The 22,368-nt window shown below is 41.9% G+C and overlaps 1 protein-coding gene and 1 long non-coding RNA gene across 7 annotated transcripts; both read left to right on the top strand.

The window, feature by feature from the left end:
- The first annotated feature begins 1,093 nt into the window (after window positions 1–1,093).
- AMMECR1L (AMMECR1 like) lies at window positions 1,094–21,743 on the top strand. 3 transcript variants are annotated; one of them, XM_081008456.1, is made up of 8 exons: window positions 1,097–1,230; window positions 3,043–3,154; window positions 5,126–5,570; window positions 14,201–14,311; window positions 15,252–15,366; window positions 16,058–16,148; window positions 17,010–17,106; window positions 17,942–21,743. In XM_081008456.1, the coding sequence occupies exons 3-8, from the start codon at window positions 5,164–5,166 to the stop codon at window positions 18,051–18,053; spliced, it is 933 nt and encodes a 310-aa protein (XP_080864582.1). In that variant the 5' UTR covers window positions 1,097–1,230; window positions 3,043–3,154; window positions 5,126–5,163; the 3' UTR covers window positions 18,054–21,743. The 3 variants fall into 3 exon arrangements, with proteins under 3 accessions (XP_080864584.1, XP_080864582.1, XP_080864583.1); XM_081008457.1 differs by lacking the exon at window positions 1,097–1,230 and adding an exon at window positions 1,708–1,729; XM_081008458.1 differs by lacking the exons at window positions 17,010–17,106; window positions 17,942–21,743 and adding an exon at window positions 16,514–17,003 and having other exon boundaries at window positions 1,094–1,230.
- Window positions 5,631–12,090, top strand: LOC308478623. Of its 4 annotated transcripts, XR_013987193.1 has the most exons (5): window positions 5,659–8,107; window positions 8,221–8,381; window positions 10,309–10,399; window positions 10,644–10,718; window positions 10,913–12,090. It is a non-coding gene; the product is annotated as an uncharacterized lncRNA (long non-coding RNA). The 4 variants fall into 4 exon arrangements; XR_013987191.1 differs by lacking the exons at window positions 5,659–8,107; window positions 8,221–8,381 and adding an exon at window positions 5,631–5,652; XR_013987192.1 differs by lacking the exon at window positions 8,221–8,381.
- Window positions 21,744–22,368: the final 625 nt, after the last annotated feature.

Below are 22,368 nucleotides of genomic sequence, written 5' to 3'. Positions count from 1 at the left end.
CCCCAGAGTCATCAATGACTGGACCTAATGGTCAGGGGTCCCTTTACCTAGCCATCTGTCATGTATGATCTAGTTGAGATTCATGCATTGCAGGGAGTGAACTAGATGATCCTCGGGATTCCTTCCAACCCTACATTTCTATGATTCTTTTAATTCTTAGTGTGAGCTGCCTTGGCTGTTTGTTTACAAATACAGTAAATCAATCGATAAATCCTTTGGCCTTTAAGCTGCTAAAAATATCTTTGTGTGTGTGGAGATATTTCTGCCTGCAGCAGACAACCACATGCACCGCACTGGAGTGCCTATTCAGGCTGCAGTTGTAAGCACAATTGCTGGAGACCAATTCCCCTTGACCTCAACTGAACCTCCTCCTGACTCAAGGCGTTTGGGCGTCAGAAGTACACGGAACCGCCGCTATAAACAACAGAACTCAAGCGACATTTCTAACCCATGGAGAAAGACATCGCGTTTCTGAAGCGAATGATAGCGCTCCCTGTGCCTCGAGCTTCCTTCTCCGTCTAAATAACCCGATTTGGGGGGGGGGGGGAGGCGGCACGTTGAGTCACGTGACCTATTCAGACCTCCCCCCCCCCCCCGCCGCTCAGAAGACGGGGGCAGGGAGGAAAGAGAGGCGGCTTCTATTTCCATTGGTCTCTTTCGCGCCTTCACGGTCTCACATGACCCTCCCCCCCTCCAACGGATCAGGCGTCGGCGGGCGGAAGTCCCTCTGCTCCCGAGGATCTATGGTTTCTTTGTAGGAGGCGCTCCCCGCTGCGTCTATGCTCCTCGCGGGGCCGGACGGGAGGCTGGCGGATCGGCGTGCACATTCCTCCCCCATTACCTCACACTCGGCGAAGGGGCCGCCGGGATAGTGGAGGACCTGCGCTCTGTGCCGCCTTGCTTCAGCTCTCTCTGTGTAGCCGGCGGCGAGCCCGGGATTCCTCTTCCGATTTCGCTGTGCGGTTTCCCCCCTTCCCCTCCCCCCGCCCCCGGGCCGCCTCGTCCTCCCCTGCCCCGCTGGGTCCACTTCTCCGGCTCTCGCCCGCCTCGGCCCATGGCTCCATGAAGCGCGGGGCAGTCGAGGTGGTGGCGGCGGCGGCGGCGCTGGTGGCGGCGGCGGGGAGGCAAGAGCAGGAGCGGCGGCGGCGGCAGCGCTGGTGGCGGCGGCGTTGGTTGGGCTGAAACGGCGAACTGGGAAAGGGAGCCGTCTCCGCTCCGGGCAGAGAGAAGGTGGGGGCTCTCACGTCCTCGCCGCGGGGGGGGGCTGCTCAGATATTACCCCCCCCCTTGCGGGCTCACCTCACATTCCCCTCAACCCCCCCCCCCGGGCTTCAACCTCCTTTGCGCCGCTCTCGCTCCTTGTCTCTTCAGGTCTGGACTGTGGGGCGTCCCTCTTATCTCTCCCCCCTCCCGCATCTTCCTCTTCCTCGCGTCCTGCTCGGCAGCCTCCCCCCCGCCCCCCGCTTTGTTGCTTTCCCCACGCTCGTGCACGGGGCCCTTCAACCTACTTATTCGCCGACTCCCGGCGTGGTGCAGCGGCTACAGACCGGGGCTTTGGACCCGGTTCAAATTCTCGGTTCACCCGCCTGGGTAGCCTTGGGCAAGCCCGGCTATCCTTGTACATCTGTTTTGAGGATAAATGAGACATAATATAATACCTTGTTACGGCGGCGGAAATGCTTGTGGAACAGGGCTAGTCACGTCCTCCTCTTGCATTCAGTACAGTCACGTAGGTCGTCTCTTCGCTCCTAAACAGGTTTACTCAGCTATAAGCTCCGTTTCAGTTCAGTGGGACTTGGTGCCTAGCGTGTCTTTTAGGATTGCAGGCTGTAGTCTTTTATATTCCTTTGCCATAAGGTCCTGTGTATTTGTACCATCCTGTTGTGTCCAGCTGGGTTTTTGCTTCCAGATAAGGAAGCGTAGGATTGTGGTCTTAATTAGGAAGTAAAGTTCATTGGAATTAGGAAGTAAATTATTAGGAATTAGGATGTAAAGTGCATTTTGGAATATATATGCTTGCTCTGATGGTTTTCTGAAACTATTTCCGTAAGACATTCGACTGCTGGTTTTGCCCCCATCGACTACTCCAATAAGTGTGTCTATCCTTTGCTGTGTCTTCCTGTTTTATCTTCTCTGCAAGTGTGGCTGATGTGCTAGAGGAGATAATTAGCCATGCTGGTGTATTCTATCCCAGTGTCAGTGTGGTCTTAAACTAAGTGAGCTAAGATGACAGTACATGTCTGGTGAGGTTATGCCAACATGCATCCATTTGGAAGTGTATGTTTTCTGTAGTGCCACACGCTATGAAATGGTCTCTCCCCATCACCCCCATCCCAAAATAAGGCACATGCCAACAATAAAGCAGTTCTGGCACGTGCTGAAAACTTTGCTTATCATGACATTTGCTGGCTACTGATGCCAGCCATTATAAGATTCTATAAGGATATTCTTATTGTCTGTCTGAAAGTATTTTAATGATTTTGATTGCATTTGTATAATATTTTATATTGTTGTACATCTCCTTGAGATGCCTCTGCCAAAGGCAGTATATAAATATTTTAATAAATAAGGCCCAAGCACCCTGCACCTAATACTTCTAGGGTATTTCTTCCTGTATTAGCTCTTTCATTTTGCTTCTTTCACTATCTTTTGTACACTATCTGCACAAAAGTTCCCCCACTCCATAAGGAAATACAGTAACATTGTCTTTCAATGGTTTCATAGCAGTAGTTTCTCTGAGTGCATGTCATAGTAGGAGTAAGATGGACGTTGGGTCAAGAACAGAAAAGATAGAAAAGCCCACATTTACTTTGTGTCTCGTACACTGTGTTAACCTAGTATGCCTCTTTCCATCTATTTCACTAGCAATGAGGTAGTGCATTTAGGTAGTGCAAGTCTAGTAGTGCAAGTCGTAGTAGTAGTGAGGTAGTGCAAGTCTAGTAGCTGATTCAGTGTTTAATTTTGATTCAGTCTTAATTCAGTGTTTAATTTTGCCTAGATATTATTTTATAGCCCTTTTTTCCTGAATGTTTTTTTTTCCAGATTTGGGGAACAGGAATGGGCCGTGAGAAAAGAAAATTCATTCCAGATATAAAATAGCTTCCCCTTCCACTTGTCCATCTCCCCCCTTGGCAATACAAGGTTTCTGCTTTCAGTAAGTATTATCTCAAGCATAATATGTTGAAACTTACAGCACAATGATGCTGCGAATACTGGTGACTGGTATTACCAAAAAGCATATGAAAGGGGAGAGCTTTACCCACCTTACAACCTCCAATGTTACTGTATTCTTTCTGCACCCCGCCCCAACCCCTAAGCTTGGTGTGTTTTTTACAATTGCAACCCAGTTCCAAAGTGATGCCAAGGTTAGATAATATCCTGTATATTTTGCAGCCCTGTTTCAGTAACAGAGCTCAAACTGAGATGAAATAGGGTGTTCAACCCAATAATTAGCAAAGCAATAAAATTATTTGATGTAATGTTACAAGAAATCGCTGCCTATAAAACCCTTTTTCCATATGCTGAGGTGACTGTAGTCGGGTGGGGATAGGATGGCGAGTTAATTGTTGGATAAAAAAAGAACTGAATAGGTGATTCATTGTTAAATTGTTTCTTTCTCTTTGCTGGTATTTACAAAATGTTAGCATCTGAAATGCACCAGCCAGTTTCATCTACATTTGCTTTCTGACCATTTGCACATATGGAATAATAATTTTCTTATAAAATCCCTTGCAAATATCATACATTCTGTGCATGCCTTGGATTGACTTCTGAGTAAATGTGCCTAGGTTTGTTTTGCAGTTCTGGCCAGCATGCTAACTAGGCCATTGACACAGGTGCAGCCACAATTGTAGAATTCTCCCTCCTTTTTCATAGCCATTGTATAACCTTCCATTTATAACTAACACTTTTCAGCCCCAAACCAATACAAGGGCATTGGTTTCAACATTCTCTTTATGTAAAGAAGACTGAGGCCTACACTCAACAGAGAAAATTGTCCTGTTCAGTTTTTAATTTGAATTTAAGATAGTAACATGCAAGAAAGTTCAAAATCTAAGGCTGAAGGTCTCATTTCTATCTGTAATCTGTGTTTTGTTAGAGGGATCTTTGATCAAACTCCTTGGTGGTTATTTGTATTTCAGTGATAATGGGCAAATTGCACTAATTCCTAAGAAAGGGTGGCAGCAGTAGACCTGCATATGGGAATGTCCAAGAAAGGAAGACTCGCCCTCTTGACTCTACCAGGCTAATAACTAGCATAGGAGAGGTGATTGGCATACTGCCTTCTTCCTCCAAAGTATTTATGACACTGGGAGCTTTCTCCTACTCTTTTTGCCCCAGTATATACCTGTCTCCTGCTGGTGGGTATAGGGGCTAGCTTGTACTATCACTGCTGATCAGATTTTCCCGAGACAGGTGTGAGCAAGGGATGGATAGAAAGAATAGCCTCTAAGTTATAAGATTGCACATCTAGAAGATAGTGAAATGGCTGCAGCCTTTGTTCTAGCAAAAGGCCAAGTTTGTTAAACTGAATATTTTCAATATCTGGAAGACTTCACAGTTCCCTGTGCCTTAGGCCTTCTTGGACATAGTATTTTGCAAGTGAACTGAAACCCTAGGTTGAAAGCAAACTAAAATTGCAAGCATACAGTGAGCACTTTGTAGCACTGTGGCCGTTCAACCAATTGTATGTGTGATGATGTCACTGAGCACATGTGGAATGTTTTTCTTGGGTTTATCTAGCAGCATTCTGCCTTAATGCAAAGATAGTCCAGGTTGAGGACTACTCTCCATTCCTATTGCTGTATGAGGTACTAAAATACGCAAATGGTCTGCAGTTACATTTAACTTTTGGATCACATGTTGCTCATGCAAACTTCACGGTAATGTTCCTTTTCATAAATAAAGTCTACATGACCTTTGTAAAAAATGTCTTCATAACTGTGCGCATCGGTCTGCTTTCTATTTAGTTTTCCAGTCTTGTGCAATCATATGTGAGCTTTCTTATGGAACTCGGGTTTTTAATGTGAGAGGTGTAGTTTTCTTACTGTGGAAAAAATACATCCTTATAATTTGCTTTTCTTTAAGTATAATGCTATATGTTGCATATTGTGTGTTTTGCCAGGGTTCTACAGTACTCCAGACAGCAAGTGCTGAATCAGGATGGGAAAAAGACGCTGTGTTCCTCCACTTGAGCCCAAGTTGGCAGCAGGCTGTTGTGGGGTAAAGAAACCCAAATTGTCTGGAAGTGGAACACACAGCCACGGGAATCAAGCCACAACCGTGCCAGTCTCTAGTTCAGGTCCTCTTCAGAACCACCAGCATGCAGATGGGGGCAATGGAAGGGAGAACGTATCAGATTTGACTTTATGCCCTGGAAACTCTCCAATTACGCGAATGAATCCCACTTCAGGAGCATTGAGCCCACTCGCCCGGCCTAATGGAACTGCCAACAGCACCAAAAACCTAGTGGTGACAGCGGAGATGTGCTGCTACTGCTTTGATGTACTCTACTGTCATCTTTATGGTTTCCCTCAGCCAAGACTTCCTCGATTTACCAATGACCCCTAGTGAGTAAATCCATGGGCATGGGAGGGAAACTGAAAATTCATCATCCAAAGTTCTTATGTTGTAGGGCTATTTGGAACACAGGTAAACTGTTAAGAAGGAATCTGCAGTGCTGTTTTGATGTTTGTAGGATGACATAAAATTTGAAATGAAACTTTTAAATGGTGGAAGCATAGGTAGATTGATCTATATTAGGCAAACATTTAAAATGGGCATGTGCATCCTACGGGGCGCATATTCAAGCACTGGATCTTACAGGGCCTTTGACATTGTAGCACTCTCAGTAACTAAAGAAGGTTAAGGGATTGGGAGCAGGCCAAAGGATATAATGCTCCTTCGCTTCTCCAATGCAAATTCCCCAGCCAAAGCAAGCCTTATGGTAAAGGTTTATCATGACACCCATCTTATCCATAGTTAATGCTACTCCACAGTCGGTATTAACCAGACTTGAGATCAGAGGGGTCTGTTTTCCACCCTTAAAAGAACAGAGAAGGGTAGTGTTTTATACTGAAGTCTGATACCTTGTAGCTGTGTTATATATACTTTACAATATCAATATCAAATTCAATATCTTTCTTTGTTGCAATGAGAATCTTCACGTTTGCACAGCATAATTTGTAAGTGGCTCCATTATAACATGACATATTCTTTATTATTGAGAAAAGTTGCATTTGGTGTAAAGGTTATAATTGGGGAACTAGGAAGCAGGAAAACAGCTTTTAGAAGAGGTTTGAAGTGAAATGGAATGAGGAGGTAGCCTTGCTTAGTGTGGCGTAGGTTATGCAGTGCATGATATACCTTCTACTTATTAAATGGCAGCTCTTTAAGAATATTATGAAGAAGATTGGAATTTGCTCCCCTAGAACGCCATTCCAATTTTTGCTCTAACTTGTTGTTTGAGTGATGTGAATATTGTGAGTCTCCAACAGAAAAAATATGTGGCTGCCTGCTAGAGCCAAGGGTGAAGCAGATATTTCAAAAGTAGCATGGCTGTTCCCGCATTTGGATCCCGTCCTTGAAAAGATAACTCGTGTCTTCTTAGCACTTCTTAGCTTAGATTGTGTTTTTCAAATATTTAGATCATTTGCCTCTAATGCAGATTTCACCGGAATTTTGTTGACCCATGACATGATTATTTTTTTGGTAAAGAGTATTTGCCCCACATAGCTGTCTTTTAAAACAAAAACAAAACTATGCTTCCCAGCCATAGGCCAGCCACCACTGGCTCTGCATGATCAGGGTTGGTCTTGGCTCATGGTCTGAAATCTTCTATTTTCCTAGGAAAATGTATTGAGAGATAAATGACTTTAAGGGATCCAAAATTCCCCCCCCCCCCAAAAAAAATCAGAAGCTTGATAACTTGATATTTAAGCCAATATATTTGCTGGGGAAATAGTGATTGATCACTTTTCCTGCATTATTTTCTCTACAGACAGATTGGTCCAGTCTGGACAATTATATATTGGGTTAATAAGCCAAGATATGCCCAAAAATTTTACCCACGCATGCAACTTGCCCTTTATGGTGTACCTGAACACAAAGTGGATATCATCAGTTAACCATTTTTTCTCATTTTGTCTGAACTGTAAAACTATGATTACCAAGTCAGGAACAAGCCAGAAAATCAAACTGTTGTTGGCAGTTAGTTTAAGATCTTGGCTTGTTCTGAACCTGGTTGTGGGAGTTCCCAGTTGGAAGAGATGGACACTGTTGCTAATTGAAGACTTGTACCTTGCATTCAGAAACACCAATGAAGGAAGTGGCTGCTTGCATTGGTACCAGCTTTATTCATATCTTGGTTTATTAAGCCAAGATATGATCATCTGAATAGAGCTAAAAATAGAAATATATATTTCTGAAGGTGATCATTGAAACCCAGCATTATCACAGTAACATCACATTATATCACATCTGCAGGCATATCAGAATGAGTGTCTTTGCCTGTGCTTTCTGTGGTACAAATCTGGATAAACTGGCTAGAAAAATCACATTATCCTAAATTCCTATAATCTGGAGGCTAGTGTTGAAAAATGCTGATTTCTTACATCTTCCCCATTCAGGAGCAGTATCAAAAGTTTGCTGCACATTCATAGGAATTTGAGTTTAATTTTTATAGCCATACTGTAGTAGTATGTTGAAATTAGGGGGGGTGGGGGAGAGAGAGAAAGTCAGCGAGTAAAAGTCCAGAGTTTTTGATTAGACTAAACAAGCATTTTTTCAACCCTAGAATTTGGAGTTAGTTTTTCTTGATAGTGAGAAATCTCGTGTTGTTTGAGCCATCCCTTCATCTTGGCTCCCCTGATTTGCCCTCCCTTCTCTTCCAGAGATTTGTGCCTGTGGAATTAGCACAGGAACAGAAAGTGGATGTGGTCATTCTATCTTTAGTATTCACTTTTTTGTGCGTGCAGCCTAGCTGTACATACTCAGACCCCTGTTGAGAGGGAAACAAAACTTTGGAATAGTTTATCAAATAGCAACACAAGACCACAAAGGGGCATCCTGAGGAAGTGGCATCTTAAAGATCAGAAGTTACCACCAGGTGGGTAACAATGCTTCTTACCAGCTAATCTGTGCTCTTATCTGTAAAAGTTTGGAGCAGTTAACTCAAGATCAATCAAAAGGATTACTAAAATTTTCACACCCTCTCCCCAGAACTGTCCAGTGTACAGTCTTCTGATAACAACATGCTTGGAACCAAAGTGACCATCCATCCATGACCCTTATGGTGCTTTTAGAGCCTCTTTGAAGTGGATTAGTCACTTCTAGACTGCTGATCAATGGAACCTGATCTGATCTCGTCTATCCAGAAATTAGTATGTACCAGCTGTGCACTCTGTCACTTCTTTTGTTTTTCCTGTAGTTTTGATGTGTGTAATATATCAAGAAGGCTGACTGAATGCTGGGCTAATCATCTCCCCGGTAGTGGGAATCTGAATACAGCAGCCAAGTTAAACAGTCTGCCCAAGGACATGCCAGCAGAGAGTGATATGCTTCTGCTGTGTCAGACTGTGTGTGTTGTTTTCTGCTTTAAAGGCCAAAGACTCTTAATGCAGAATGCCTTCCCCAACCTAGTGACCTCCAGATGTTTTGAGCTACAACTCCCATCATCCCTTACCATTGATCATGCGGGCTGGGGCTGATAGAAATCCTGGAAGGCACCAAGTTGGTGAAGGCTAGCCGATAAACTCATGTGCAGTGTGATACTGAACTGGCAACCCTGATTGCCTCTCTTATTTGTGTGCATAAGGCTGTACAGAGTCAACTACATAGAGTTCGACTTCTCCCTCTAAGATGAAAAAGCAGGCATCACATGGAGGGAGATAGCACTACATATTTCAGCTTTCTTCAGCTTGGTGTCCTCTAGATATGTTGGATTAAAACTCCCATTATCCTTACAATCGGGCATGCTAGCTGTGACTGATGGGAAATATACCCCAGCAACATCAGAAGGGCACTGGGTTTGGGAAGGCTTGGTTTATTGCTCAGGTGCTCTCCTGGGGAACATTGCTGGTTGCAAGAGGTTTCATTTTAGTCACAAATATTTAGAACTTGAAATAACCTCCTGAATATTTGTGACTTAGGAGAAGCTTGTCTTTTCAGCACTTGATAAAGCTGTACTGTACTGGAATTTGCATTCCTTTAATACATCTCTCTATTCTTCCAACCTAAATAACCAGATGATGCCTCCTAGATGGTAGTACCTGTAATGATTTACTGGTACTTGGGTCCAGGAGAATCCTACACATTTAAATAAAACATTTTACCAATTGTGTCATTATTTTAATACTTGACTTCAAAAGTCAGACCTGTTCCCTGTGTGGCTTTGTTTTTTGCATTAAAAAACAAGTGTTGATTCAATTTGTTTGATGAAGGGTCATGGATCCAGTTTCAGATTTCTAAGTATAGGCGTGGCAGATTTGTTGGTGTGAACAATACCTGAACTTACAGTAGTATAATTTATTAGGCCAGCTGAAATATCCCAAAGCTAGTGTTCAAGCTTTCAGGTTCACCAGATCTCTTTTTCAGGCTGGATATTAAGTCAAAAGGGATGGGGGAAGATGTTGATGATTGTGATGAGAGAGCTCATGTCTGCAACTGAACATTTAAGATGGAATAGAGAAGATCCTAAATACACTTACTGAGGCGTACTTAGCGGGGGCTTACTCCTCATGAAATCAGTTAGCGTTTTGAGATTTTATTTATTATTAAATTTTCCGCAGTGCTTTTATCGTTGCAAGTGCATCTCTGTCACTGGAGGAGCCAAAACTGGATGGTGGAATGGGAGGATAGGAGTGGTGTCAAATTCTAAACACCCCCTGTGTCTACTATAGGTACATTAGCCTGGCATCCTGCGTTGCAGGGGCTTGGCCTAGATGACCCTGGAGGTGCCTTCCAACTCTACAATTCCATGATTACACCAACAAAAGAGGTGCAAGTCATAACTCAGTTAACGCATTAAGCTCAATGGAGACCAAGAAACTGCCCTACTCTGCCCTGGCATAGTATAGGATTCAAACTAAGTTTGCATTTAGTCACAGCACATCCCTACCAACATCTAACACCCAAACATAACTCAGATGATAGCATTTGCTGCATGAAGCTGTACAGCTTTGGTTCCCGCATTAAGGGGGAACTTTGGTTATGGGAACTATGTAGAAAAAGCACCTGACATAAAAGAAAGGGAGCACTTGTCACGAACATCTTGGACTCAGAACACATTGCCGATACTTGTTGTCTTAGAACCCATACAGGTATATCGCCTCAGGACACAAGCAGCCAACAACACCTCTCATCTGTAGCCAAGGATGCAAGAACAAAGCACCTTGAAGAGGTAAGCAAGGGGAAAGGGGAATCTTTTCAAAGTGTAACTAGTGCAACCTTGCTATATCTTGGCTAACCTATATTGGTGGAAGGATCCTTTTTCTCGCCATACCTAGAAACACCTTTACAAAGAAGCACAAGGCTAAACATGCAGAAAGGGGTGCCCTGGTGGCCATGAATATGCAAGAAAACACTATTAATGAAGGACAGACCCTAACCATTAACACATGCTCATGATTCTTTTTGTCATACAGGATCGTGACAGCCTGGACACATGGAACAGGACAAATGCAGTACCCAGAGTTCTGTTGTAACTCCCTAAAAGAGAGGTAGGTATTGTCTCAGTTTGTACACTTTCTCACTCAACAGAGGGAGGGAGGTTAAGGCTGAGGGTATTGGATGAGCACCTAGGTGACAGCACTCACTCAAATAGCCTCTTCATAAACACCTATTACACATATAGCTCCAGAGACTATGCTGACTATTACTTTAGTGCTCTCCGTTTGTCTCTTCGATTTTCCAGGTGCAGAGAACAGGACACATTCCACCCCCAGTGCCATGCAGATCTCAAGTGAAGCCTAAAGCAAGACCAGCAGTTACGACTATTGTGATTCTAGCCATATATATCAATCCAGCTACCTTGTAGAAAAGTGAGATTCTGTAAATTGAAATATCTGATACTGTGCAATAAAAGTTTTCATTTGCAGCAACAGATGTCTTTGTTTTTTGTCAGTGTGGATGGCACTAATCCCATCCGCCAGTTCTCACTGGTCTCAAGATGGGAACTCTGACCTGGAAAGGGTTGGCTTATTATTAGAGCTCAGGGTCTATAATGGCTCCAATGCTCAAATGAAGGTAGTGGGTAGGCTCCTCAGAGTTTGCAAATGGCCTGATTAGTACGGTAAGTGAAGCAGTCAGTTGGCACTGAGGGCAAAATACATGATGAGGTCTGGTACAATAAACAGCAGCTAGCTAATTATGCCGATCAATTCAGCATTTTCCCTGATTGGATGACACAGCACTTACTCAGGTGTGCCAGTCTGAACATCCCCCAACAGTGACTGCTGAGAGGCTATATTAGTGGCTTGAATCTGGAACTCCTTGCATACTTTAGTAGAGCATTGGAGTTGCAGGCAGAAGGTTCTTGGGATCTCCAGGTAGAGCTGGGGAAGACTCCCTGCCTGAAATCCTAAAGAGCTGTTGCCAGCCATTAAAGACTGTAATGAACTTGGCAGTTCAATGGTCTGACATGTTATAAGATAGCTTCCTGTGTTCCTTCAGCTGTTCCGCAGGGTATGCGTTCCTTATGTAGTCCATATGCTCCTGATATAAATGGATTCTAATTCTGTCTATTCCTTGCTCTTGCATCTGACATGACTGAGAAAGGCCAGGCATATTGACTACTCCAGTATGAACAGTCCATCAGCTTTGCTTAGCCCATACACAAAGCACTTCCATTTCATCTTAAATCTGTTTAAACTGGACAAGCTTTTTCATCTTGCTTTCTTTCTCACACATGCACACACTCTTTAGTTGTTATTTGCTTAATATCCATCCTGGAGAAAACATCTGGTGAACTAAAAAACTGGCTTGGTACTTGGTTGTCTCTCAGTTGTTTCTCACAAATATATTACACTGTTGTTGAATTTGGTTCTTTCAACATAAACATGTTTTTATCTGCATTGTACGCTAGGTATTTTTTTTTAAAAAGGAATAGTATAATTGAAATGTATTTTTTAAGATAAAAAATTATTTTGATTACATTTCTGTACACACTGAGTGGGATTTTGTTCTATTAAATTGTTAGTGGGATGTAACATAGCGTTTCCCTGCTAATTTTTTAATTCTAGAAATATCCAGATTTTTATCCATTCTGCACCCTATTAATTTTTTGGGCATATCACAATTCTTGCAACTTGTTCAGATTCAACTACAAAGCTGAATCTGCTCAAGAGATTTGCAAGTTCATTTGGAAAACCAGGTCTGATCTTTGGATCCATTGCTCTTATCTGGTGCACACATAACACTCAGGTATAGTTTGTTTAATGAACCACAAGTCTCATAGGTCAAACAAATCATGACTAGTTTCTCCAAAGTTTGGTGTCGTCGTCCCCAGCTGCTCTTTCTGTCATGCCTTTGTAGCCTGGTGAGGATTTGTGGTGCGGTGATTTAGGAGGGGTGCTGGGTTCACGCACATCACCAAGCCATAGTTAATACAAATCAAGTTTTAGAAGCCAATAAAAAAATACAGCTTTAAATCATTGTTGGCAGTAAACAAACCATGGTTAAGCTGCTAGCCAGGGTTCACACATAATGCTAGGTTATGGTTTAATAGACCATGGTTTAGCATTACGTGCAAACCAGCCTACTGAAAATTTATTGAATGCCTTAGTAGCCCAAAGCCAAAAAAATCATTTTCCCCAGCCACAGTCCCAATCCTGATATGCCAATCACAGTTCTCATCTGGGGCAAATAACAGCTGTGGAGAGGGGTGATTGGATTGGGACCATATCAGGGGAATTGTATACTTATAATTGAATCAGAAAAAATGGATGTATTTTTTTTAGTTTTATTCTGATTTGTTCTTTCATTGTGGCCCATCATATATTCTTTTAGCCTCAATATGAGATGCCACTTGAAACCCTGCTTATACTGCTTTATAAGTTCTACTCAGTGGTTTGTGGCTGGAGCAGTAACTGAGTTAGGCATTCTCAGTACTAGAGTTGCAATTTGCTCTCTAATGTCATCCTGCACACTGCCTGCATGTGACTTAAGTACTTTCAGAATTGAGGCAGGGAATACTGTGGTCTTTTAGCATAAGCTTTATATGCAAAATAAGGAACGTTATTGGTACCGTGGTTAGCACTTGAGGTTAGAAAATGTTACCTCCAATTTTGTATGCATTGGGGAAAGAGAGATATGAAAATGCTAAAAGAGATTTGAAGGTGTACCTATCTATCTACCTGCAACCCAGGATAACACTTCATGTTTCTGATAGTGGACTGTAGTCTGTGAACGTTTATGACATAATATATTTGTTAGTCTTTAAGGTGCCACAAGATTATTTCTTGAATTATCCTCGTTGAGATAACGTGGGGGCTGCATCCCAACATTTGTGACTTAATTATTTACTGTATTTTTACTGGTGGGATCTGTATCTATTCAGAGCAACCTTTATTAAGCTAAAATACAAAATACTCAAATAAAACAGCAGAGGGCATAGCTCTCAAAAAGTACTGCCTTTGGAAAGAAGACAAAGATAAGAAAACTGAACATTTCAGAGTTCAAGGGTGACTACAGTAAAGGCCTTGTCCTAAAAGCAGATTTGTCCCAAGACTACTAGAAACCAGATCAAAATGAATCCAGATAATCAGCTTCATCCAGGAGTCACAAGAGTTATCTATCCCCTACGCAACTATGTTCCCCCAAAAAACAAATTTGAGACATATGCTAGTTGTGTAAGAATAAAAAAAAATGTTTATTATGGAGAGGCCTCACAGCTACCTTCAGTGTAGCTAAGAAGCTCTTCCACATTTGTGGACAACGATTAATTTGTAATAAAATTAAGTGTGAAGGGTTTGGGTGGTTTAACCTGGAAAAAAGATTATTAAGAGGTAATATTAAAATATTTGAAAGGTTATCGCATAGAAGGTGCAGCAAATTTATTCTTTTGCCGCTTCAGAGTGTAGGACCTGAACAAATAACTTCCTATCAGCTTGAGCTGTTTTCTCAGAGGCTGGATGGCCACCTATCAGGAATGCTGTAGTAGTGAATTATTTGAAGATGGAGTTTTTGTGTTATGCATTTTCAGTCCACTCTTTGTGACATGGAAGACAGGGCGAGACAAGCGACTTCGGGGCTGCATCGGAACTTTCTCTGCCATGAATCTTCACTCAGGACTCAGGGAATACACATTAACCAGGTAAAGACATCATCCATACTGCCTCACGTCTGATGGGAAACCAGGCACAGTGGGCAGCAATGTTGTGATTTCCTATGTCTTGTCTGAGGCATCATGTATATCCTGCTGCTCAGGCAGATGTTCTCCACCAGAATTTTCTGCTACCCAAAATTAGAATTGAGGAGTCACTGTTGTAGCTGACTGCATATTGTACTATGGCTTCCAGTTAAACGGTACACTGCATTCTTTTGTTTGGGGCTGAAAAACCATCTTCAAAGCATGGTATGTAAAGTAGCAGTTTTGGATGCAAGCATGTTCTAGCAGTACTTTGATTAGCAGTGCACTGGATTCCTATAACCTACAGGCACAATGTAAGTTAGTGGTTTATTTATTGTTTTTACCCATGATGGGGGTTTCAAGGGTGCACACCCACTTTGCAAAAGCACCCCTCCCCCAGGGGGAATATGGTTGGAAGAAGACATAAGGCTGCAAAGCAGAACCGAATGGCAGGCAGCAGCCCTGCTGCTGAGATAGGCAGCCACGTCACTAGGTGGCCAGTTCGCTTGAGCCAGAAGGAAGCCTCATTGTGATCAATAGCCTGCATAAGGTTAACGGCATGCTCGTTACTAAGGCAAGGTATTTTCTACTAGCATCAAATCCAGTTTGTCTGGGTTCTTGGCAGAATATGAGTGTTTTGGGGAAGCATTTCAATCTCTTCCCATTTCATCATTGTAATAGTCATAGACAGAAATCTTAGTGCATGGCTCTACCTTTGGTTTATCTGGTGTTCCATTCTGTATTTTATTTAATTCTCCATGTAATGTGCTTAAACCTGTTCTGACCTAAAGTGATGTCCCTTGTCCTGGGATGAAATGAGGCTGCAAATGTAAGAAAATGCTTGATTTAAACCTTATGGTGCTTGTTTTTGGTTGTGTGTGTGTGTTCTGTTCCCCTTCTATAGTGCACTTAAGGACAGCAGGTTTCCACCCCTGACTCGTGAGGAGCTGCCTAAACTTTTCTGCTCTGTCTCCCTCCTCACTAATTTTGAGGATGCCACTGACTACTTGGATTGGGAGGTGAGAACAGGTGCATTTGGATCTCTGCATCACTGTCTCATACCATTTGGGTTCGGGTTAGTATATGGTAATGTGTCTGTTTTATTATCAGGGTAGATTGTGGTTATATAGCTAGAAAAATGAGGTTGGAAAGATGGAAGACTGACAAAGAATGCAAAAGTGGAATAATATATCAATATTACTTCAGTTCAGCGTATGAGAAGGGAAGATAATTATTAGACTAACGTTGCAGTCCTAATTCCACTTAACTGAATTCAACAGAAGTCCCATCAAAGTTCCTGACATGATTAGGATTGTACTGTTCAGGGTCATCCTGTGCACATTTATATGAAAGTAAATTTCATTAAACGCTTTGGGACTTGCTTCTGTGTAACAAGCATAAGACCATACTGTTATAGTGGCATATGGGGTGAAGGACATATATTTTACATTTTGAAATAGTGGGGCTTGCTGAAACTAATTAATTTGGTCTGCCTTGGAGAAATTGCCTCTGGGGCCAAAAGAGATGGCAGTACACAATAGAGTTGTCCTAGGAAATGACATGATATCGCAGATGCAAGAAATGGAAGCAAGGTGGAGGCCTTTATCCTGACAAGGTTGGACTGCTGGTAGGATGCATGGCAGCTGGAAAATGTTTTGTACATTGTTACAGGAACTACATCTCAGTTGACGTTTATGTTTCCATTGCTAGGTGGGAATCCATGGAATCAGAATTGAGTTCATCAATGAGAAAGGTGTCAAACGCACAGCAACATATTTACCTGAGGTTGCTAAGGAACAAGGTGAGCTTGAAACAATCTACACTGAAGGAAAATGGTCTAAATATCAGGATTTGGATTGTGGATTTTGGCTTATACAGCAGCTGTGGAGGTCACCTAAAGCCATTAATTATCTATGGCTGAATTATTTTAAAAATCTGCCCTTTAAAATGCTCAAAAGGTACAGTGCTAGTTATTCATTCAATGGCACATGTTTTTCCCCTCAAGACCAACCATGTCTTAAAAGCAATTTTCTTTATTACTGCTAAGACTTTGGTGTTCTTCCTCCCATCCCTTTGCCATAAAGAATGCCTGGCTTAGTTTACTGTTGAATCAGGTTTTGCCCTTCCGAGGTTTTTTTCAACATTGTGTGTGGGTTTCCTCTTCAGCCTCACCTGATCACACAAGCACAACGTCAGATGACCCTTCTATCCTCCCTCAGCACTAAGTTTTGTGCTGCAAACATGGACAACAGTTGAAGAATGAGCAGTTGCCACCACTGTAATTGTTCAAAACATTTCTTCCACCATTCAGAGGATCACATCTCCTCCTGGAATTGAGTCAAAAGACCAAAGTGTAATTCATTAAATCAGGTCTCCGCACTGCACCATTACTGGAGAGTAGTGGATTTATACTGTGTTTGATGTGCAGCTGTGTCTTACTTTGAAAATGTGACTAACTTGATTGCTATATATGACTAAAATAGGATAATTGGAAATGTCATATGACTTTGTTGACTAAATTGTTGTTTTCAGTTGGAACTGAATTTGTTGGAACAGTTGGAACAGTAATTTGAACTTGCTTATCTTTCTTTTGAGAGCCTATCCCTTTTTCTTGAAATGAGCCTGTATTTAGTTCACTGCTGCTTGCTTTTTTTTTTAACAGATTGGGATCAGATTCAGACAATAGACTCCTTGCTCAGGAAAGGTGGTTTTAAGGCTCCAATTACCAATGATTTTAGGAAAACTATTAAACTCACCAGGTAAATGACATATTTTACTTTTTGGTAGTTGTCAGCAACTAAAGTCATTACTACTTTCATTGCTGATGGTAAGTTTTAAGATTGCTCTTTGTGCTCCAGATCCTGCAGTTTTCTGAATTTCCTCACTGCCCCCAACAGTGGTGCCTAAACCTTGTTGTTTTGTTCAGTCATTGTATTTAAATTGTTGCTTTTAATTTTCACAATAACAAATACTGGCTGCCAGAGCCAACTTTGGTTTTGCCTGGGCAATGTGCACACACCCACACCCACACCCACACACACACACACACACAGGTTACTGGGCTGGCTGGGACACACTCCTCCCCACTGCTGGCAGTGGTGGCTGCTTTCTTTTTCTCTGCCATCAGTTACCATTTCCTCCTTTGTATGCTTTCTTTTTGGGCCCACTGGTGTGATGGTTAGGCAGCAAGATGAGACGCAGCATCCACTTCCAGCTCCTTATGCCTGGAGGGAGAGAGTAAGGAAGCAAATGGAAGCCGCTCCTGCTTCTCACCTCTGCTACCAGCAGATTTAGGCAAATAGGAAGACAAAGCAAGCACAGAGGAAAGGAGTGAGTGAGGGATCCGGCAGTGAAGAGAAGGACCTGCCATCACTCTGCAGCCATTTAGAAGGGCTCCAGTCGGCAATGACTACTGAGCCCCTGTGGATTGTGGGCCTCATCCGTATTAAGCTGGAATTGAAATAAATAATTTGAAAGGTTAAACAATTTTTGTTGCTACAACAGAATTCCGAATACAGCTGTTGGTGATTTGCTGACTTTGTTTCGTTGACAAATGTATTTTTTTTTTAAAGATCCAATGCTTTTTTCTTTCAGATACCGCAGTGAGAAGGTGACAATCAGTTATGCAGAATACATGGCTTCTCGTCAGCATTGTTTTCAGAATGGCACTCTTCATGCCCCGCCCCTCTACAATCATTACTCCTGACACAAGGCTGCATGACCAGTCCCGCCCCCCAGCTACCACTAACGGCTATGACATCATTGGGGCAGATGCCTCCTCTTCCTGGTCCAGTTACTTCTATTACTGCACCATTTTATGATGCTAGCTTCCGTTGCCAAGTCTGCCTTCCAGCTGACTGAGGGATGGGGGATACCAGTGAGTGCAACTGAACTTCAGGGGCCCATGCCTTTCCTCATCCTTCCTTCAGAATGAGGGTTCAGTTGGACTGAGGCTCCAAGACTAACAGTTGCAGTTGGGTAGAGAGAACCTTGAGGAACGGCAGTACCGCTTCAGATTGCTCTGTGTGTTAAATTGCACTGTGCTCATTTGAATTGTTAATTGTGACAGCCCCCTTGATTAAGTAGGAGAGTTCTCCTGGCAGTCTGGGCAACGGAGTACAACAACATATTTTTAGGTTATTTTTAATTTTTTTAACCTCTGATATTTATCTACCATGAGCTGATTAGTCCTTATACACCCCAGGCAAGCAGATGACGTGACGCGTTACAAGGATGTATGTCAGCAGAGATTCCTCCCTCCTCCTCTTCGCAGAAGATGGCAATTGAAAGGGGAAACAAAATTTACTGCAGATGAAATTTACTGCGTGCACAAATCCAGGAGGGTTCAGTTCTCACATCTAGCTGCTCTTGGTTTTGACAAAGAAGGAAAGTAGCCCACTAGATAGGACAGTAATGCATAAATGAAGGTGAACTGCTCTGGGTTATGTTTGGGAGTAGCTTGCGTTTCCTTGTCTCCTGGAAGTACAATCTCCCTCTCCTTTGGGGTTTTTCCCTGGGTTTCTAACTTGAAATACAAGCAGCATGGTCTGCTGTTGGATTGGGGCTGATATTATTCCCCACAAAGCCATCGTTAAAGCAATTCAAAAAGGACGTGAAAATTGTGTATAGGAAACACTCCATGGGACCTGTGTTTAACTGGCAGCAGTTTTATTTAGCATGACCCTGATATCCAGGTAATGAAATACACAGTAAATGTTAGCCTTTAAGTGGTTATCTAATATAAGTGCCATCGCTGCACTGGTGCTTCAATACTAGATACATATAATTGGAAGTCATTCAGATTGATTTAAAAGTATATAGCCTCCAGATAAGTGTACTTAGAACTGGAACCTAAGGAATATTTTCAACCCATACCTCCCCAACCCACCCCCGCAAAGTTAACTCACAACCATGTTTAACTATCCTGTGGATTTTAAAATTGCCCTTCCTATTGTTGCTGAATAGCCGGTACATCAAATCATAACTGGAAAGCTCTTTTTTCCCATTCAACTATCCTAATTCTCCTGTGTGAGTCACTATGTGTGTTATCATGAATGCAGGCATTCTTAAATGAATCCACAGGGACTATAAAATGGTAGTGCAGGACTTGTGGAAATCTTGGTAATCAGCATTGATAGATTAAAAAAAATACAGGTGGAGAGCACAGCATTATGAGAATTTGATACCTTATATGCAGTATGTGTAAGGACAGTAGCTTTTATGGAAGGCTTATTGGAAGCCAGGAATTATCTGGGAATTATCTTTTACTGTGGGATGCAAGTTTCCAGATTCTTGGTGAATGAACATTGCCCTGGTGGGGAGGGTGAAGGGAGATTAATGCCTTCTATCTTGAAGCAAAGCCTCAAAGGCAGACTGAATAGATGTTGGATTACTGGAGAGGTAGACATGAATAGCCCATATGAACTGGTGAGCAATATTTGCCAGTATCTGGCTTGGTTTCATCAAAGTGAACTGCTGGCTAGAAGAGGGCAATCATATTATCTTCCTGGCAAAAGGACTGTTCAGAGAATCTAGGAAGCCTCCAAATTACTTATTTTTCTACCACTATTCCTCCTGTCTCAGAAGAAAACCTAACCTGGAAATTTTGCTTGTCAATGAACACATATCTAGATGGTTATGGGTGGGAATGAGAGAGAGAGGAGCTCATATTCCAGATATCTGCAGTACTGCCCCAGCTTTGGTTTTGTATCAGATCATTTGTATGGATTACCACTTTTTTCCCTTCTAATGATGATGAAATGTGTTTGAATGTGAAGGGACTGTTTCATGATTTCCTGCTACTGAGAATAAATCAGTCTTCTTACAAATTAGAGTGATTTGTAGTCAATGTTCCAGGTGCCCTGGACTGATGGGAGATTGTAGATGGGAGAGGAGAGTTCAGCTGTGGTCATGCCATCCATCTCTGCTCTCAGACAGTATTGAAACATAGGGCTACACTAATTACTATTCAAGTGTTCTACTTTAGAATTTAAATTGTAAAGATTTTTTTAAAAGCAAAAAGGAAAAAAAATGGTGCTAATCTTTCACCCCTGAGCACATTCGGTGAGACTGGTCATGCAGGCATATAGTGCCAGGCTATTCAATATTGCTTTTTTTTAAAAAAAATGTTTGCCCTGTTACGTGTCTTCAACAGTGTATAGTGTTAATTATTTGGTTTCATTTTAATGGGTGTGGGAGTTCAGGAGCCAGGTGGGGACCTTAGTTGCCATTTTAAAGAACAGACTTTTAGGAGTGACTTGACCTACTTGGTTTAATTTAACCATTTCACTGAAGTAAGCTAAATTGGTTTTGGAATGAGAGGTGGCCTCATTCCCTGCCCTTATTTCCATCCAACCACCTAGTCTGTATAAATGGAAATGCCTCTGTTAAAGTTGGATTGTGGTGTTTTCTTGTACTAAGTGGAACAGCAAGCAGGCCATGAAGCACGAAATAGACCTGAGAAATGGGTACATTCAGCATTGGTCTCATCATGGAGTTCAGTTACAGTATCTTTGAACAAGTGTGTTAGTTGTGTCATTCCTGCAAAATGTATGGGGGTAGAATAAGTCGTCTGCAGAAGATGACACTATCTCTGGCTCATACATAGCAGTAATGCACCAAGATGAGCCAACACTGATATTTGAGTGATGTGGGAACCAACAAAAAAGCTAAAAAGAGAACCGCCTGTTCTGGAGCCGTAACCAGTTGTATTTTTCAGCTGATTAGTGAGTAGCAGGATTGTATAAAGACCTTAGCAATAGTCTTCTGGTCTGATTGGGAACTGGCTCATCCTTAGCTACAAGCAAGTGCCTTTTGGTCTAGATGGGTTTATTTCAAGACAACTGTAGTTGGGAATCTTCCTTGCTGCAGCCGTGTATCTTTAGTGTATGGTTTTTGTTTTTGTTTTCTCTCTCCAGCAGATAATGTCTTTGATCACTGGAGTCTCACTGTTCCCCCCCCCCCCCTTTTCATAATGACAACGAGCCTATCTTGATAGAGGCATTTTGGTCAGAAAGATTTTATGGTCAGAATATCAGATCAGCAGAAAACTGCATCTGAAGACCATAAAGGCGAAGTAATCTGTACATTTCAACCAAAATTTTAAGTTTTGCACATAATTGTTTCCCCCGATTCATTGTTAACATTGCAGTCTTCATTGACTGAGTACTGTTTTGTTTGATTTCTAGCACCAAAATGAGTGACATTTTGGGGTTGTTATTTTTCTTTAGTTTTTCCTTTAAAAGCAAGGAATTTCTTTTGACCTTCAATGCAGAGATGTCAGACCAATTCTTTGTTATTACACTTGGTTGCCTCCTAGCTATATAACTTCTGGGTGTAAATCATTGAACTTTACCCTCTAATGAAGTATTGTAGAAAATAAATTGTAATGGATACATTTTTATCTTGTTCCTCTTTTATTGGTGTCTTTGTCGATTTTGACTTTTCACATTACAATCTAATACTAATAATTCATTTTGTGTTGTTTCTTTTTAATCCTACAAGGAAAATTAAAGTTGAACGGCAAGCAGTGTGGATTCTTTAACAAAATTAGGAAATGCTCAGAAGTAATGAGATTGGAACTTGTATTTTTTAAAAATTAAAACTTTCATGCTTATCTGGTTGTGGTGAACTGCCTGTTCTCATTAGTTTGAAGATAAAAAGTGATTTCAGGGTGGTCGTTTTGAAATTGACATTTACCAAAATTATGTATGCAAAGTGCTTTAAAAGCACAGCTGCAACATAAATGCTGAGAAAGGGTTTACAATTCTGTATCACTTAGATTATGCATAGCAATAGTCTTAACTCAATATATCTGTAAAAAAAGAAAGCTGAGCCTGTCAGACTCAATAGGTAGCAAGTGCCATAGGTATTTCCTTTGTGTTTTGGTAAAGAATGCCAGCAGCAGTCCCAGATCAACTTCAGTTGATAATACCAACCAAAAAATCCCAACAGGAAAAGACTATTGTGATTTTATATCAATTAAGTGTTAAGCGGTTCTTTCTTGCTTGAGGGTGTTTGGC

Source organism: Podarcis pityusensis (assembly GCF_964106645.2).
Source record: "Podarcis pityusensis genome assembly, chromosome: 5".
Classification (NCBI taxonomy): domain Eukaryota; kingdom Metazoa; phylum Chordata; class Lepidosauria; order Squamata; family Lacertidae; genus Podarcis; species Podarcis pityusensis.
Note: the sequence above shows the minus strand (reverse complement) of the source record. Positions and strands in the feature narration are given on the sequence as shown.